This window comes from Athene noctua, chromosome 14 (genome assembly GCF_965140245.1).
Source record: "Athene noctua chromosome 14, bAthNoc1.hap1.1, whole genome shotgun sequence".
Lineage (NCBI taxonomy): Eukaryota > Metazoa > Chordata > Aves > Strigiformes > Strigidae > Athene > Athene noctua.
The window spans coordinates 3474413-3492474 of record NC_134050.1 but is presented as its reverse complement, the minus strand read 5'-3'; the positions used below and the strand labels follow the sequence as shown (position 1 = coordinate 3492474).

The 18062-nt window shown below is 36.4% G+C and overlaps 1 protein-coding gene across 1 annotated transcript in view; it reads right to left on the bottom strand.

The window, feature by feature from the left end:
• The window catches only part of CSTF3 (cleavage stimulation factor subunit 3), a 54370-nt gene that overhangs the window by 35787 nt on the left and 521 nt on the right, over positions 1-18062 (bottom strand). Inside the window, exons 2-3 of the mRNA XM_074918584.1 lie at positions 9002-9103; positions 8777-8872 (exon numbers count right to left, since the gene is read on the bottom strand). Coding sequence (XP_074774685.1) covers positions 8777-8872; positions 9002-9103 — 198 coding nt within the window. The remainder of the gene's footprint in view (positions 1-8776; positions 8873-9001; positions 9104-18062) is intronic.

The following is an 18062-nucleotide window of genomic DNA, read 5'->3' as shown; positions in this document are numbered from 1 at the left end:
TACTGTATCAAGTAATGTTCTTGCACTCAGACTGAAGCTGTATATAATATAAAAATCCCTCCATTTGTTATTATTTTAAATATATTCCAATTCAAGACTGTGTATATTTTGTAAGTTACAAGTACCTATATTTAAGTAATCTAAGTAAATTATCTGTAGACAATTTGCACTGACATGCTTACACACTCATATTTCTATTTAGCTTGATTTTAAAAGAACAATATTCATGTTCTATGAACTTCTTACATAAACATGTATATACACATCAATGAACATGTATACACATATATAGCTTGAAAGATTCCTCAGGAATCCACAGGCATAGAACCTAAGCTTGTTTTCATTTAGCCATAAAAAAAATAATGAAAACGTTGTCAGTGAATTTTAAATGAAGCATTAACTGTTGCTTTACCTTCCTTTCTAACTTTGGAAATTCTAAGTATGCTTTTTTTCTAACTTCTGATCCATCACTTGGTTAGGTATATATACATATGCGTGTATATATTGGGGAACATGCCCTCAATGGAAGCTGCAAGGCTGTGGAATTTGACAGAAGGCAAATAGAACATTCGTTTCCTCCCCTTCATATAGCCTGAAAGCAGAATAGAGACGAATGGTATTAGTATTAAAATAGGACAAGTCACTTCATAGTTCAAATTCCAACTTGAAACTACTTTGAAAACACGCTAAAACAGCTCCTAAATTAAGGGAGAACTTAACTAGAAGTTGTACCAGCGCCCATATAAAATGCCACCAGCTACAGCCATTTTATTTCTCCAAGCAGGAGAGGCACCTTCCCCTTTCCTAAAGAAAGCAAAATAACGACCTAGTTGCAACTGAGTTGTCCTTTTTCGTATCTGGTCACACTATAACCTTTTTAAGCATACTTAGTTTTATGTATAAATGTAGTTCCACTGAGCACAACGCAGTTAGCTCGTATGTGAGCTTCACGACGTCTGTTTTAGCTGCAGGACACCACAAGCATAACTACATACCTGCCACCTCATTTCTGTAAATCTAACACATTTTAATCTCAGAGTAGAGAGATTATTTTTATTTTGTTTAAACAGTAAGAACGGTGTTTGAAAACCTGTACTTCCAGGAGGGATGCTATCTGAAGGAGGTTGATGACTTTGCTGCAACCTAGACATAGAAAATACTAAACCAAACTAAGCTCCATTTTGCAAGTTGTATTTCTAGTCCAAAGGCACGACTTGCAAGGTATTTTTAAAAACATTTTTGACATTCATTCTCACATAAACCAATACAGAAGTATCAGGCTGTTTATAGTAAGAGTTTGTTCTGCTATGGTTATGTATACTACTGTACACGGACTGCTTATAGTAAAAGTGTTCTGCTATGGACTGTACACTACTTCAAAGGAGTGTACAGTCATTTTTCTTTACAGTTTCACACACTGGTTATTTCTTAGTCTTTATTTCATGCACTACTGCAAACCGTGGGGAACTGAAGAGTAAGGTGCCCTCATTAGAAAGTCTAAGTTTTATACAGTCAGATTCTAGGAATCAAATGAGCTAAGACAGTTGACCCTCCACCACACTACTAAACTTTTCAAATTGATTCAGAGGAACAGTTTGAATTAATAATAATAAAGCCTACATAATTTAGATATCTGTATAAGCTTCATAACGGTTTTGTTGAAATAGAGCAAGCATGAAAGTATGAGTAAAATTACCAAGCTTCCGAGTATACCAATTCTAGCTCTCTTTTTGGTTTAAGTCAGAGACCTTAAAGCTCTAAAAGCCTTCAGCCCAGCAATCAGTCTACAAGACCTTTGGTTACAGGATCTGCTAACAGATCAGCAATATACGCTCACTAGAACTTGTGAAAACTAAGATTAGTACGCAGACTCTGTCACATGGCTTAGTACAGTCTGCTTCTAAGGAAACAGACCCAGAGCCAGACAAAACGTTTGCACTTCAGGTTAGAAGTGAGTTTTATTAAACAGTCTTGTCTCAAGATGCAATAGGACTCCACACTATAGCAGTATTGCTGAAAAGTGTCCAAAACCTACATTTAAGAACTTTTTTCTACTTATAATACCTATCCTTAAACCAAAGCATTTCTGATGCCACAATTTCAATGAACTCTGGAAACGCTCCCATGCTTCTACGCTATAAACATTTGTCTCTACCAAAGTAAAGCCCAATACAGATCAGATTCAAATCCCTGTACAACCTTCTCGTGTAGTTAACTGCATGTATACAATGTGCCACGATAAATGTGAATGGTGCCTGTGCAATGGTAGCTATGCACCAACGCATATAATTTCTTCTCACTTTTGAATTGTCGGATGTAATAAAGGAAAAATGTCAAAGCTTACGGTATTAGGTACATAACACTTCACTGCAGAAATCCAAAATTGTTACTGGATGTAGAGGCCCTGTCCCATTAAAGCCAGTGAGAAAAAGCATACCCTAACGAGGGGGGAAAAAACCCAATGTACACTCTGCAGTGAAGAACATTTGTACTGACAGGACACAGGAGTGCCAGAATGAATGGCTTGCCTTCACAGTTTCTAGCTAAGAGAAGTCACTATATTTCATCACAGCAGTGACTCAAAGCCTTTTCATAGTCTGCAAAGAGATTCTGTAGCAAATAAAGTCAAGCATTATTTTATGTAGTATCACTAGTAGATAAGGTTTAAGAGAAAGTGTTCTCTCAGCCATCAGGTTTCTGAAAATCTGAATAAAGAGCATCAGGTAACTCAGCCAGCTGACAACTGGAAGCTGGAAGAGATGTAGAAATGAATGAGAAATTACGATTATAGTTCCCTCACCCATGCAGATGAAGATAACCAATCTGTAGTTAACATAGGGTACACAAGATAGATCTATATTTTTACTTCTGGTTCTTTCAGGTTCAGACATGAGAAAAAAGCTGAAGTTTGTGCCTGACCTAACACACGTATTCCCCCTTCGAATCATCAACAGAAGGATCAGCAAATGACTTCAACAAAAGAAAGCACACAATGAGAAAAAAAGTTTTCACTGTCCTCATTCCATTTGAAAGTGAGACTTCAAAAGTGTTGTGAACAAGAGTTTTATATAACTAACAATTCTAACAGGGATGTTTGTCACCCCACACAGAAAGAATACAACAGAACAGGAAGTAGTTCATGTTTATTCATGTGAAAACAGCAACACACTATAGAAGAGGGTTCATAGTAATCTCTTCATTAGGCATCACTTCCACTTCAAAAATTAGAATTCCTAACACTTTCCCATGGTATTTTTAATGATCCAATACAGAAAATAGAATTATAAAGAAACCCACTAGTGTTGTACCGCGCATCTTCTGAAACTACAAGTGTCGATTATGTGGATAACTTTCTGATATTATACAACTTGTAGGACCATGACAACTATGCAAGATGTACATGCCTGTATTTACATATTGAGTAGAAAAGACAGGAGAGAAGTTGCATTCACTTTCTAGTGCAAGTCTACAATAATCACACAGACAGAACAACATTTATTAACAGGAATGGAACAAGTCCACACATGAATAAGAAAAGATCATAAATAATACAGTTTGTAAAAAAGATTAAAAATCTCAGACCAAGGTAGTCAAGAATGTGCAATATGGATGTTTGTACAGAGCACCTGTACCGCAGTTTCTCAAAAGCAGAAGTTTACTATGAGAAATGTGGTAGACTAGCAGGGTGGGCATGGATTATAATGGGTATGCCTTCCATTAAGAAATTAACAAAGATCAGCTAGTATACAATATTTTCAGTTCAAAGTACCACTAAACAGAATCTCAGCCAAGAAGTCTATTCTACTTTGACTTCTGATAACTCCAACTTCATCCTGACAGAAGTCAGTTCCCATTTTTCCCCCAAGCAGAATAATTTTGGTGGTATGTATAACAATTTTTTTTCTGAACTCGGAACCAGATTAAAGTAAAACAGGGGAAGAAAATGCTTTGAAGAAACACAAACATTTTAAACAAAAACAATCATTTTTCTAAATGGTTTTATTTACATTTTTCATATACAAGTACGTTAAATGATACATTCTGACTAGTATCCACACCAGTGTGAATTACATGGATTAAAGATTACTGATGTATTGCATATGATGAAATGCAAAACAATAAACCCTAAGCTTTCATCCCACCCTCTGAATCCTCATACAGCATCTGGTTTGATACCGAGACATCTAAAATTCAAAGTGTTCATATCAAATAGAAGTTATCTGAACAAATGTATCTAGTTCCATTTCTTTAGAACAAGCAATAACACAGGAGTCTTACTTGCAAAATTCGCAAGATGAAAAATACATATTAACAGCCAAACACTTTGCACTCATGTTACTAGCTTTGTATTTATTGCTTCTAGACTTGGGGTATTTGTCACAACTGTCTCGTGGTTATGATTTTTAGATCTTTAATTATGGCAACCTTTCAACCCCTACTAACAAGTTCAAAGTGACCAGGATATAATGTAATATATTCAACAATGAAAAAGGTAAAAAGGTGTGGTGTGAACTGGCCTGAAGCATTCAGGACAAGTGCAGATTAAAGTTTCCACTTAGAGCAACTGGAACTAAAAATTCTTTAGATCATTAAAAAAAATGGTGCAAATACGTGAACATAGTTTAATAAGTGTGCTTAAGAGGATTTTCAACCGGGTGATTTCTCAAAGGAAACTAGCAGACAAAAAGGTGACCACTTCAAATGCTTGCTTCAGAACTACTGAAATATTTACAATGCTGGTAAAAGCTCTTTCAAGTGCATGAAAAGCATTATCAAGTCTTTCTGTATCTAAAAGATGGTTCAAACAGTCAAAGAGACAAAGGAAATAGTAATAAGACAGCTGGGCCTATGGGATCAGAGGGTATTAAAGCAGAATTTATTTTTACATTTCTGTAGCACCTTTTAGCCAGATGCCAAAAGCACTTTAATCGCTAAAGTGAGCCTCACAACAACCCTGTGAGGTAGGTAGGTAGGTATCTGTTTTAATAACGGCAAAACAGGTTAAAAAACTTACCCAAGAAGACACAGCAAATCAGCAGAGCAGGCTAGAATCCAGACCACGTGATCTATGAATTTAACATTATGGCACATGTGGGAGACTTACACTCTCCTTTTTAAAACTGTGGAAGGGGCACTGACATGTGAACTGATTCAAGTTCTCTGGAAGTAGATTCGTACAGAAAATGTATCAAGAGAAAAATGTGCTTTAAGCAACTAGACAAAACAAGAGTAAGAAGAGTGGCATTACTGTACCACTTCCTAAATTTTAGTAGATGCAGAATAGCAAGTTAACTATTTTAATTGCTAAAATATGTATCAAAAATAAACTACATACTCTGTCAAGGTCACTAAACAAAACTATTATTGCAAGTCTTCGGCATTCAAATGCTATGCCCCAAAAACGTTGTGAGCTGGGAGTTGTTTCATCCACTTCTATTATTTCTATGTCCTGCAACTGCTTCTTTGAATACCAGAAGAAATAAGAACCAGTGCGAGAATCAAAATTTTTGACCAATTCAAGCTTTAATAGTAGAGTTCCCATTAGCAAGCTGTCAAAGCATGCTCTTCCCAGTCAATCTCCATGTTCTACTGACTACCAAACCACTCATAATAGAGAGCAGAGCATATCAATCAGTGCTTGGCACTTAAAATGGAAACGTGAAGTATTCGGTTACTTCAGCACAGGCTGTGTTTCAGTAGCAGTTAGATGATACACTAAGTGCTCAGCACTGCTTTACACTACATTCCACCAGGGAATCCACAAGGAAAGTCATACGCAAAAAAGAAAAACAGCGAGCTGAACAAACACTGTCATAAAAACAAGAGGTAATCACAGCAGTAAGGCCTGCACTTTGAAGTTTTACATTACAAAATGAATGGGCATATATGCAGGGAAACCATTTTTGTTCATACAGATTGTAAAAAAATTATTTCTACTTGAAGACTGGAAGTGACTAAAAAGAACATATCCCTCAAGTTAGGCAAAGGGAAATGTAAAGATTTCTGAAAATTTCATAGAGAATACAGCTGTTAAAGGGCTAATTCCTTTTTTGTAAGGTCATAATCTTAACCCTCACCCTAGCTCACCTTCCAGCAATAGACCACCACTACGTAAGGATATTCAGCTCAGTTTGTCTTTCAGAGGACAAAAATCTCTAGTGAAAGACAACCTGCCCCAAAACAACCCCCACTTTCCTCCCCCTTTTTGTCTTTCTGTGATGCAAAGAGGAAACATTGTCATGTTAAAGAGGAAAGTAATATGCTTGTTTTGACATCAGAAAAAAACCCACAGCTTACAGATGACTGAAGATTTTAGCAATTTTCAGATTTATATACTGAGGCAGTGAGAGTGAATCAAAAGCAATGCTAAACAAAGGTTTACCACAGGTTTACTTTCCCATACTCAAAGCTGGAAAGACCTACACTTCTGATCTATCCAAGAGAAACTTTCTAGCAGGAGCAGACTACTAAGATTTCCAAGGAAAAAAGCTTTTGGAAAATACCTTCCCTATATTCCTTGTACATCTTACGGCTGCGATAAAAGAAGCCTCAAACCAATTCCTCTATCTCAGGTAGCCTTCAAAAATTAGCTGAAGTCTTAATTTATATTCAACCGCGCTGTTAAAAGATCATTTGAGAAAATGTTTCATTTTGAATTTACTCTTAGAAAGGACTGTACATATGATATGCAAATTAAAACAACAGTGACAACAGAGCCCAATTGTGTGAATATATGTATTTTTAGAGAGGGATTTGGAAATAAGTTATTTCATCTTACTGCTATAAATGGTTACATATACTAAAAAAAAGGCAGAGATAAGCATGTTGCTTTCTAATTCTATTGGTCACTAAGTGAGTTTTGAGAGAAGTTACTGGAACCAGGAAAGAAAGGTTGAAAATTTAAGTTATAACTGGAATTTTTAAAATTTGCCTGTTAAAATGAAAGATACATTTCTAAAAAGTAACCTCTTACATTTCTTTCAAATATAACCCTTTTCAAGTGTAACCTCTACCAGAGCTCTAAAGTCCGCATTTGTCCATTGTTTCAAACAGAATAGTGTATTATATAAATTATATATTTGAAGTGTAGTTATAGGCAGACACACACATGAACTAGTGCTCTTTACACCAATTCTTTTCTTTCTCGAATTTACCTTGTGTTATCTGGTTACCATACCTGCTGGGTAGAAGCTGATCTTCCTTCCTTGAAGCAGCACGTAAAAAAAATTATACCCTAGACTGCTGCAAGCTTTGCCGCTGTTAATGCTTCTCAATACGACTAGATTATAAATTAGTTAAAAGGTATCAATTAAGGGAGGTAATGTCTGTCAATTCACCTCCGAACATGGTTCAAGAACAAGAAGCCTCAGGCTGATAATAGCACTTTCTGCTGAAAGATCTACAATACAGTACATGCTTTCTGAGGTGGTCTCATTCAACCCTAATTTGAGGCATGGGAAGGATAAAAAGTTTTAAATAAGCACAGAAATCAGATAATATAATCAAACTAGGTTAGATTCTAAAGACTAGAGCCTGTAGCAAGCACTGCAGGGTACAAGAGGCTAATGGATTTGGTCACAGGGTCCCAAAGGGAAATACACACATCTGGATGTGTTAGTGCATTCACAATCTCCCAAATGTCCAATCACTGATGTTCTAACTACTAGTACAAACTACTGGAAACAAAATAGTGAAAATTCTATGCTATTTAATGAGGCAATATTAAATTTAACTTGCACTACAGTGAAAATTCTATTAAATTTAATTAGGTAATATTAAATTTAGGTTGCACTGTTTTGCACTATAACATCTACTATAAACTGCGATATAAAAATTTCTGTTAGATTCCCGTGACCCCAATTTTATTTAATAATCTTCAAAACTTACGGCCAGATATATCTGGATATGTAATTTAATGGAAAATAAGATATGAGAACTATACAATGCAGTTTTGCCACTCAGATTGTTGCTTTAGCAATTTTCACGTAAAATGCAAAAAAATTCAGCTTTCTTTTCTCATCTACAGAACACAGGTCCCCCACCCCTGTAGTTTAGCACATACAAGGTCTCAAGAAAAGATGCCCACAAATAGCATGTGTATTAGTATTAACTATCAGCTACAAAATAATCTTAAAAAGCCAAACTCAGATTACACATTGCATTTCGTGGCATGTCATTAGACTGTAAATGATCAATGCACTTCGTGGGAAGTTTTATATAGTTATGTAAATAATCACAATTTTCTTGGGATTTTTAGAAGCTAATGAGTTGTGCTAATGCATTTTCCCAGCATTTTCATTCCAGAAATCAGCTTCCATCCCACACCCTCCCTGTGTGTGTTCTCTGAACAGTGAAAATACTGTTCAGAGAAACACTCAATTCCCTAAGAAAGCAAAAAAAAAAAAATCCAAACATTCACAGAAAGTCATTCAAATAAGTTTGTATGTATAAATAAAAAAAAAGTCCTCTAAATAAATGACACAGGAGGCAATAAATTGACACGACAAGTAAATAAAAGGCTAAAGCACTCCAATACCATTGAAACGGTTTTAATGTTGTTGCAATTCCATAATGCAACAATCATCAACTCATAAAAGACCCAGTACTTGAGAATTCATTTTAATCACTCCTTTATACCTATTTTACAAAATAAAGGCAAGGCATATTTAAATTCCCCTTTTCCCTAGATATTATGTGCCTATCTTATTTATGCTCATGAAAGTAAACTTAAACTCCTATTAAATGTTATATAAGAAAAAAATGTAAAAATATTAACCTCTGCTTCAATGTACAGTTTCCAGAATCTGCCAGAACTGGGGAACTGGGCAACAAGGCGTTCATAGGTCTTCCGTGCTTTGTCTATAGGTTGATTCTAAAAATTGAAAATCAAAACAGCATTTACAATATTATGATTTATGTAAATGAATATGCTGATTTTACTCCAGAACCAAATAGTGTGAGTGGACCATAGATAAGGAAATGTAATCCTATGTCACTAAACCTGTGCCTCTCGAATCAGAATGCTCCAAGCGTCAAGGTCATATGGATTTTCTTCTAGTTTCTTTTCAGCTTTCTTGACTTTTTCTGGGACATATTCTGCAGCCTAGAAAAATTAAAAAGAAGACATAAGAGATCACAAGCAGAGTTTGAAAAGTTCTGTCCCATCTACAAAGGCAAGCTAACAACATTCTGACAATGTAATATTCCCGTTCTCAGATTTATATGCTGGAAAACAAGTTGTCCCAACAAGATACCACACTCTTACTGTAAGTTCTACATATATGGTGATCCAACAAAAAGCTAGACTAAACTGACTGAATGTTTCTAAAACACTAGCACATTTGAGTTTGCCAGAAAATTTATGGCACTATGAATTTTAGACAAGTTTTACCAACCTGAAACTTCATATGCAAAAAGTAAATGGAGACCAATTTTTCTATTAAAGACCTCAGGCCAAACTACCTTACTACCTTAACACCCCCCCCCCCCCCTTTTTTTTTTTTTTTTTTTTTTTTTTTTTTTACACTCAAGACATTCACATTGGAGCTTAAAAGCTTTTTCTGATACTGAAAGTTTCACCAAACTGACCATTAACTTATTAACACAGTCTCTATTACAGCAGAGGTTTAGGTGCTCTTTTAAAGACTTGCAGAAATACCTTTATGATCTCCAGAAATCTTTTTTCTACATTTCTGTTAGCAGATGAAAAAATTACGATCTGATGATCACATACAGACAAGCCTTAAAATACATGATTGTCACAACCCTAAATGATATGAAGTTTAAGCATGAAATACTATTCCGACCTGCACTCCAGCTTATTTACTAACTTTCCAAACCTGACTCATTTTCAGGCAGATGTTAGCAGTCCCAAATCACATGATCAAGTAAATTCTTGTATTCATGAGATGTAGTAATAATTCACAGGTGGCTGTTGTTACAAGACCTTCCTAGTGGAATTTCACAAGTTAGCTACATAATTACTGTTGGAATATATGATTCTGTATTGTGTAGTGCTGTGTGACCGATATACTGCACATAAAATTCTAAAACCCCCCCTGTCAATTGCTAAAAGATTATTTCAAGGAAATTATTTATTTTATTTCTTAATATTGGATCTAGATCAATACATAGCTCTGGAGATAAAACAGTAAACAGGACAGACAGAGCTGATCTCAGTTCTCTGATATCTAACTGGTATCTATCAAAGGTGCCATCACATACTTATAAAGGGAAACAGAAGGTAACTAGACACAACAGAGGTACGACTTCTAGTAAAATTAGCAAGCATCACTATTGCAGATCACTCCTGAAGGAAAGCAGATGTTCCAAGAATACAAATCCAAGGTATTGTTAATGGATTTTACTGCAAGACCATTTACAGTGGCATTATAGAAAGATAAGCTACCAATGAAATATTCTACAAAACAATTGGTCTTAAAAAAGTAAAAAGCTGGGGCTAAGCAAATGCAGTAAGCCTGAGGTAGTCAGGAACATCAACTTTATTTTCAGGAGTGCCTTGTCCCTTTGCTTTTGTCAGCCTCTACAAATGCACTACTGTACAACATTTGCTTATGTTATACGCTGTGATTCAACATGATAATTTAAAAAAGCTACTGTATTTTTAATATTTTTTCAGCACTACCAGTTTTTGTGTCAGTCCTACTAGCAGAATATAAGTCAAGGCATATGCCTTAAAAGATTTTAAATTAAATTTACTTATAAAATGGACAAATGATCAATAATGCTGCAGAATTGTTAAACTAGCATCTAATAGCAGCTATGCATGAAAGGGAACGGAAAATAAATCAGGAGGGGCTTTGCAGGAGTTAAAGACCATTATTCTTTTTGATTCAGTTTTCGGGTTGTTCTTAACATTAATTGCTCAGTGCAGTGTACCTTGGAAGGCAAGTATCAACTCCCACAGCAAACTAAATTATAAAATTAATTTGATTTTAAAAATCAAATTAAAAATTAGTAGCTCAAAAGTAGTAAATTTATAAATTTCCATACGAATATCTTTACATCCCTAAGTCCATCAAGATCCTGACTCTCTAATACTGCATATTATAGTTAACTGAGAAGGGCTTAAGATGCAAAACACAGTATGAAATGAACTAGTGGCTTTATTTCTTCCAAAATGATGTGCATAAACATATGTCAGCTTACAGAAGACAGCACTGAAGCTGAAATTTCTAAAATTTAAAGACTATTTACAGAAGTTATCTCTACAGATGACCTGAAGTTGAAATGTTTATTCAATGAAGCACTAACTCAAGTTCTCCCACATCAGTGGTGAGCATTGCTTCTCATTATATTCCATCTCAAATATTTAATCAAGCATATATTTTTCTGCATTCAGTTCGACAGAAATGCCTATCAAGATTTAATGTCAGCTACAACAACAACAAAAAAAAGCCTACAAGAACTGAAGCATTCCTGGAAGTACAGGGTCCTGCACTGCAAGTAGTGACTTTCAAACAGGAAAGAGTAGAATGGGCCACGGAAGCGTGTCTCAACTACTGTAGTAGTAGATCATTTGTATTATCTCAAGCCTTTCCATGTGACACACAAAACTCAGCTGACACTGCAGTGAAAACAATTAAGGCTTCCAGGAATTTGACATCATCTACGCAGATATAGGACATCAAACTCAAAAAGGCTGAAATAAATTAAGCTAGTGAAAACGTGCTGATAAGATACATAATCATAGCAATCCTGCATGATACTTAATCTGTGTAAGAAGCATAATAAAATGTTTAATTCTTCTGCTGAAAAAAGACTAATTTTCTAAATTAGCAAATACTTAGCAACAGCAAATAAAGTTTCTGTGCAGTTAAAGATAAAAATTATAGCTCTACAAAACTGAAAACAACAATATGATCAGGGTTTTAAACTGGACTGCTTGGAATTGCTTGTACCTTATGTCATAAGAAAGAAAACACCCAACTTAAGGCCAGCATGCACTCCTTCTCCTGTCCCTATCCATCTCCAGGATGGACAAAAGCCATCCACATTTCAGAAGCAAACTGCACTGCAGGCACAGAGTGTTCTGGTTATACCCCAGCCAAAACAAGGCCTCGTTATATTGCACCTTCCCAAGTAATCACTCAGAATACACTGGGGAAATCAACACCCGGAATTTCCAGTCTGCACCCTTTTGCCAAAACTAAGAGTCTAAGCAAAGATGCGTTCAACTGCACATCAAACCTGTGAGGACATCTACTGCAAGTATGCAGTCAAAGGGAGCAGGGAGCGTGACTTTTAACCTAGCTCAATTATAGCCAGAAAGACATCTGATCCCAGTTTTGAAAGCTGCACGTTAACTGCACGGTGCTTAGATCTGTTCTGTGCTTATCACAGTTCAAGGATACATAGATTTTGATTCTGTATTTTTCATTGTACTGCTTGCACAACAGCCATTATCCAAAACTATGAATACTTAATTCTTGGGCGTTTGTTTACCGTCATGATCCTGCCCCTAGATAAGTCTTTTCAGTCCCTCCCTCTAGTTAACAGAGGCACTTGAGTTAATCTCATTCTGTAACAAGCCAGTTCAGGGAGTTAAATCAGCAGAAAAATAATCCTATTAGAAAAGTGATTAACTTTCTAAAGGTTCAACTCTTTGATTTCAGGCTCAGATGTGATGTAGAATAAGGATGCAAAACCATACAGGACTTGAGCAGTTACAACTAAGATCAGCTTCAACTGCCATAAAACTGCACTGAATCAGACAGATACCTTTTTTAGCTTTTTACTGCCTGGAAAAAAAAAAAATGCTGCGACCAGTTGTTGCATACAAACTGAAAAAAACCTTTTTTCCTCTGCTTTTGGTAACTGTATTCAGTATACCTCCTGTAAACCACACTCTGAAGCTTGTGGAATTATTTCAGTACTTAATGTTCCATGTCCGCAAGTATCTGTATCATTACCATCTAGTCTGATTCACAGCTTCCTTTTGATTGTTTACACACAGATAACCTGCAATGGAATTTTAGAGATACTAAGAGTATAAAACGATCTTTATGACCAGTTTCCAAAATGTGAAGACCTAAAACCAAATTATCCAGTAAGAAGTCTAAGAGTTCCTTCCTGCAAAATACATCAACTGCACAAAGTCCAAATCTGAGTTCATAAAGGATGCCTGAGGGAACAAGAACAGAAGAAAGAAAGTTGACTTCTCTTATTTACTAGAAGTTATTTATCAATCACCTTAAAGAAAAAATTTTTAGTTTATACCTTACTGCTAAAAGCATGAGTTAACTGTTTCCCCAGGTCTCTGAAAGTGAACCCTCAGGAAGGACTCCAAAGTGTGTACAAAAATACCCAGGCAAACCATCTTTCAACTATTCACGCCACCTAATGCATCCAGTTGCTTAAAGCATCCTCCAGTTTCCACAAAAAAAATCTTCTGCAGTGAAAAGGAAATGTATTTAAACAGCTGTTCCACCTGTGAAGTGGCCAGTTTAAAATGCTTTAAAAACTACCACTAATTATGAAATGAAAACTTCTACAAACAAGACCGTGTACATAAAGGCAGGAATTTTAATAGCTAGTTCAGTCAAATTAGTTCAACATCCAAAAGGTGGTTTATGTCCATTAAGACGGAAACTACTGTTTGGAGGTTTTGGCTGGCTGCTGCAGTTTAGCACAGCCAGGACTGTAACAGACCCAACAAACATTATTTCAAATGTATTAATGTGCAACTCAACAAGCATTGGTAGCTGTCCAGTTAGGTTAACTTACACGTTTGGCTAGCCTAAGGTTTTTTTCCTTAAATTTTAGTTTACAGCTGTATAGGCATAGAACAAGTTTTAAAATCCATCCCTTCACTACACTACAATTACACCTCATCAATCCTTGCACTTCAACTCTGTTTTTAATGTCTTGCTTTCTTCTATTCTATCACTAAATCAATTCAACTGTGAACGTAATCTTGAAAGAATTTTTGTCCTTTAAGACTGGGTCACTATTAATAGACATGACCCATCATATTAATCTTAAATAATTTTTAAAAGATACTTTTGTAAATACTGTCCTCCCCCCAACATAATCTGGGCTGTTTTATCTCTCTGAACAAATCAAGAATTTTAGATTAGTAACTATTACCATACTTCTCATGAGACTATTTTGAAAATGTTAGCAATTCAACACATTTTCCACTTACACTTCTTGGTACACCTAGAACTTACTGACCCTGGAAATGCAGCTAAAATACAGATTATTCACAGTTCTGTAAAAATTGGAAAAAACCATTGTATTACCAACTCAAAAGTCTTCTTTCACCAATCTTATGTTCATTCTGTCTACAATCTGTTCCTACATAAATGTGAACAGTGACAGTAAACCCAGTTCTACTACATGTCATATCAAATGATGTGCTCCTAAAGGAATTTCTTTCAAATTGCTCCTCCTGAGATGTTAAACCCACACAATCCTGCAAGAATAAACTTCTGCTTTCAGTACTGTGCTCAATGACATCTATTTTTAAAATGTTAAGCTAAAGTTAACTAATAACACTTACTACTGCAGTGAGAATTCAGAAACTTGCGTGATGCATTATATCAAACAGACAAGAAGCATGAATGAGAGGAATGAGCAGGAAGGGACAAAAGTATCAGTAAGAAACCAGAAAAGATTGCTTTAGTGGTCTTTTCTGTAGTCACAAAGACAATAGAGACATCGTTTTTTCCACAGCTCAGTCTTGGACCAGATTCGTATTCATGTAAAGTAACATGCATCACAGACCGGGGTACGTATCTTAGAAACAGTTACGGGAAGTGTGAAATGCATGTTCTAGCCTTAAAAGATCAGAAGGCAACTCATGTAGGGGTAAAGCAAATATTGCATCAAGTCTTCAACCAAAATTGACGTCTGGCAAGTATAGATATATTAAGTAGGTAAGAACAGTGGTTCTAGGATGGTAGAAAGAGACAGAGCGCACAACAAATTTAGGTCTTGTCACAGAGTACACAGAGAAACCATCACATGACTGAAATGAAACTAGATGCGTAGATTAAAACCCAGAGAAACATAAAGACCTACACATGTGCAAGTGTGTGATCTTTGTAACCCCGACACACAAAGAGCCTGGGAAGAGCTTGTCAGGGCAGATGCAGCCTTTCAGTCTACAAATGTGGATTTCTACAGTATAGACAGGACTAAGTGTTTGGTATTCTAAGAACCAACCTTGGAAATTCCAGTTTGTCAAACATCATGTAGACCTTTGCCAGGAGTCTGGCAGGGACCTAACAGATTTTAAGTCCTGACATCATTCAACTGGTTCTGCAAAAATGAATTTGGATCCAGCATAGTTAACACAATGCAAGAATTTAAAACATACTGCAACAGTTGTGGCTACATTAATTTGCCCCTCCACCCCAGGCTATCGCAAGAGGCAACAATATACATAATGTAGCTCAGACTCCTGATGTACACTGTAGAGTATCCTAACAATGCCTGGAGCTAAACTCAGACTAAAGACAGTAAAGCCACATTTCAATTGCACTGCACCTGGTACAATAACTTCACTCTTCCACCCTCCCTACGTACAACTTTTCACTCTGTTCTTCCTTCCCACACTACCACAACTTCATACTTGCTGGGGACAGCATGACAATTTTTTTTATTCACCTGGCTAGTTGTGGAAGTCCCCTCCAAACCCAGAGATCTGGGAAACAAGATGCAGACAGTCCTGTGTGTCTGAGTCAGAGCTAACAGTTCTGATTTGTCAAAGATCTTTAACATCTGCATCATACACTATCAAGCGTACATCTCATGCACAACATAAATGCAAATTAACTGTACAGTCACCTCTTTATACTGATCTGTGTCACTGTCAATGAAAATGGCACCCAGAAACTCAGAAGCTGGTTGTAGAAGCGGCAGATGAAACCCAAAACAGGAAGGCCGGATGCAATCCAAACTCTGCCTAACTTCAGCTTCCAACAGAAGGGAACATTTATAACCATAAAAATATTGTGCATGCAAAGTTAGAAAGCCCTTCAGAGGGTACTAGGTGACAATATACAGCAGCTGCAGAGTGGGGAAGGGAGCAAGGCACAACTGCCCCAATCACAATGCTCTGCTGTTCCTTCTTCCATAGAGACACTGAATTTAGGCCCATCATGCTCTGTAAGACCACAGCTAGACTGGCATCAAGGCTTACTTAAGGTACAGCTCCCTCACTGTGCAACTGGGTGAGTGGTAGCCTACGGTGCAGAAAACTTCATGGTAGTATTGCTAAAGACACCGATATGAAATTATGGCCTGTCTTAACATTAGGAATAAGAAACAGAAGTCTGTTAGGGCAAGAAGAAAAAATTGCAGAGGACAAGTTACTGAAACTGAAGACTGGTGGAAGGGAGGTAACTGACCAAAACAAAATCTAGGAAACTAGAATCCAGAGACCTTCATGAAGAGGACGGAGTAGTAAAAAAAATAATTTAACCCAGCCTATAGAAGAGTTGTTTTCTTCTTTTATTTTTATTTAAAGTGCACCCAGCATGAAAAAAAACAGTAACGACAATGTGTAAAAAGGATGAACCTAAATATGGATGAAAAAACAAAATCCAAGCCATATGTTAAACTAAGTGCTTTACATAGCCTGAAAATAATGATATGCAATTTTTTGAATGCTAAAACCAGCATCACAATATTAAAGCTGTTACTTTCCAGAATAACTTTTACTTCAGTGTACAGACAGTAACTCAACCTCTTGCATATTAAATTCTCTCTTGCAGAAGAAAATAAATCCTTAAGTCAGTATTGTTTTTCTTTACTAGTAGTGTATTACAAGCTACAGAAACACACACACACTATTTTAACCAACAGTTTAATTATGCAATTAAACATCAATGTAATTTAAAAAATATATTGGGAGTGGGTAGTTTAAATGTGAAACATTACACAATTTTATTGTAGCAGTCTCTTGCTACTTTGTAACCAACTACCTTGTGATGAAGTAAACCATTCTGAAGAATCTCTTGCTTAAACATACTACAAGTATACTTATTAACCTAACCCACTTTGAATATACAGATTGGTAATTCAGAGGATACCTTCCTAATGACATAGAATCTATTTTGCATTCTGAGGACTTATCTTTCCTATCCCCCCAGAACTGGTGATCTTACAAAGTTTACTCTCCACCCTTTCGGAATGTAAAAGTTAGAAACATCACCTGTTTTGGAGACAGACGGACATTCTACAATGAAAAGTTTTTTAAGGGAGCACTAAGTCATCAGCTTAATTTTAGAGTATTTTTATAAGCTACACTGGCCACTAAGGCATGCCACAGTTTTACCAATCACTCCTCCCTCAGCCAGGAGCTTTCATCCCCACCCGTCCAATTAACACCAATTATAACATAGGCCTAACTATTAAAAAGACCTGTTTAGAGAAATTCTGCCAGTAAGCAGGAAATAATTCATGGTAATATCAGATTAAAAAAGATGACGTACAACACTCTGATTGCACCTGTCTAGAAAATAATTTATCATAAATACATGTTTTAGTATATTTAAAAAAAAACACAAAACCCAACCGAAACAGCAGTTATTTGTCCCCCAAAGAGCAAGGATGCTGTACTACAAAGAAGATTCTTTATTAAATAAGCTTACTTTTATTGTTTCTAACGTGAAGGTGTTTTAACAATGTCTTATTCTGGAAGAAAAAGGGTACTGTTAAAAGGACAGACGGTTTTACAGGTTAAGCGCAGATGTTCAGCAAAGGCTAACTTTGTTACTGCCACTGTAACAATGTAAACTGCATATCCGGGGTTTAATTTTTTCCGGAGCGCGTGTACTCAAATGATCACGAATAAACGATATCGAGAAAGCGAAGCTCACTAGGGTCCACCTCGACCTGAATTAAAGTTCGCTTACCAGAAACTCAAAAGCTGAGAGACACATAGTTTTCGGAGCGTTACCGGTTTTACCGAGGGCGGGCGCTGGGAGAGTCTCCGCGCACCCCCTTCCCCCAGGGCAACGCTTCACTGACGGAATAAACCCGAGTTCCTCAAGATGGGTGTGTGCGGGGGGGAGGGGAACCCTTCGCCAGCC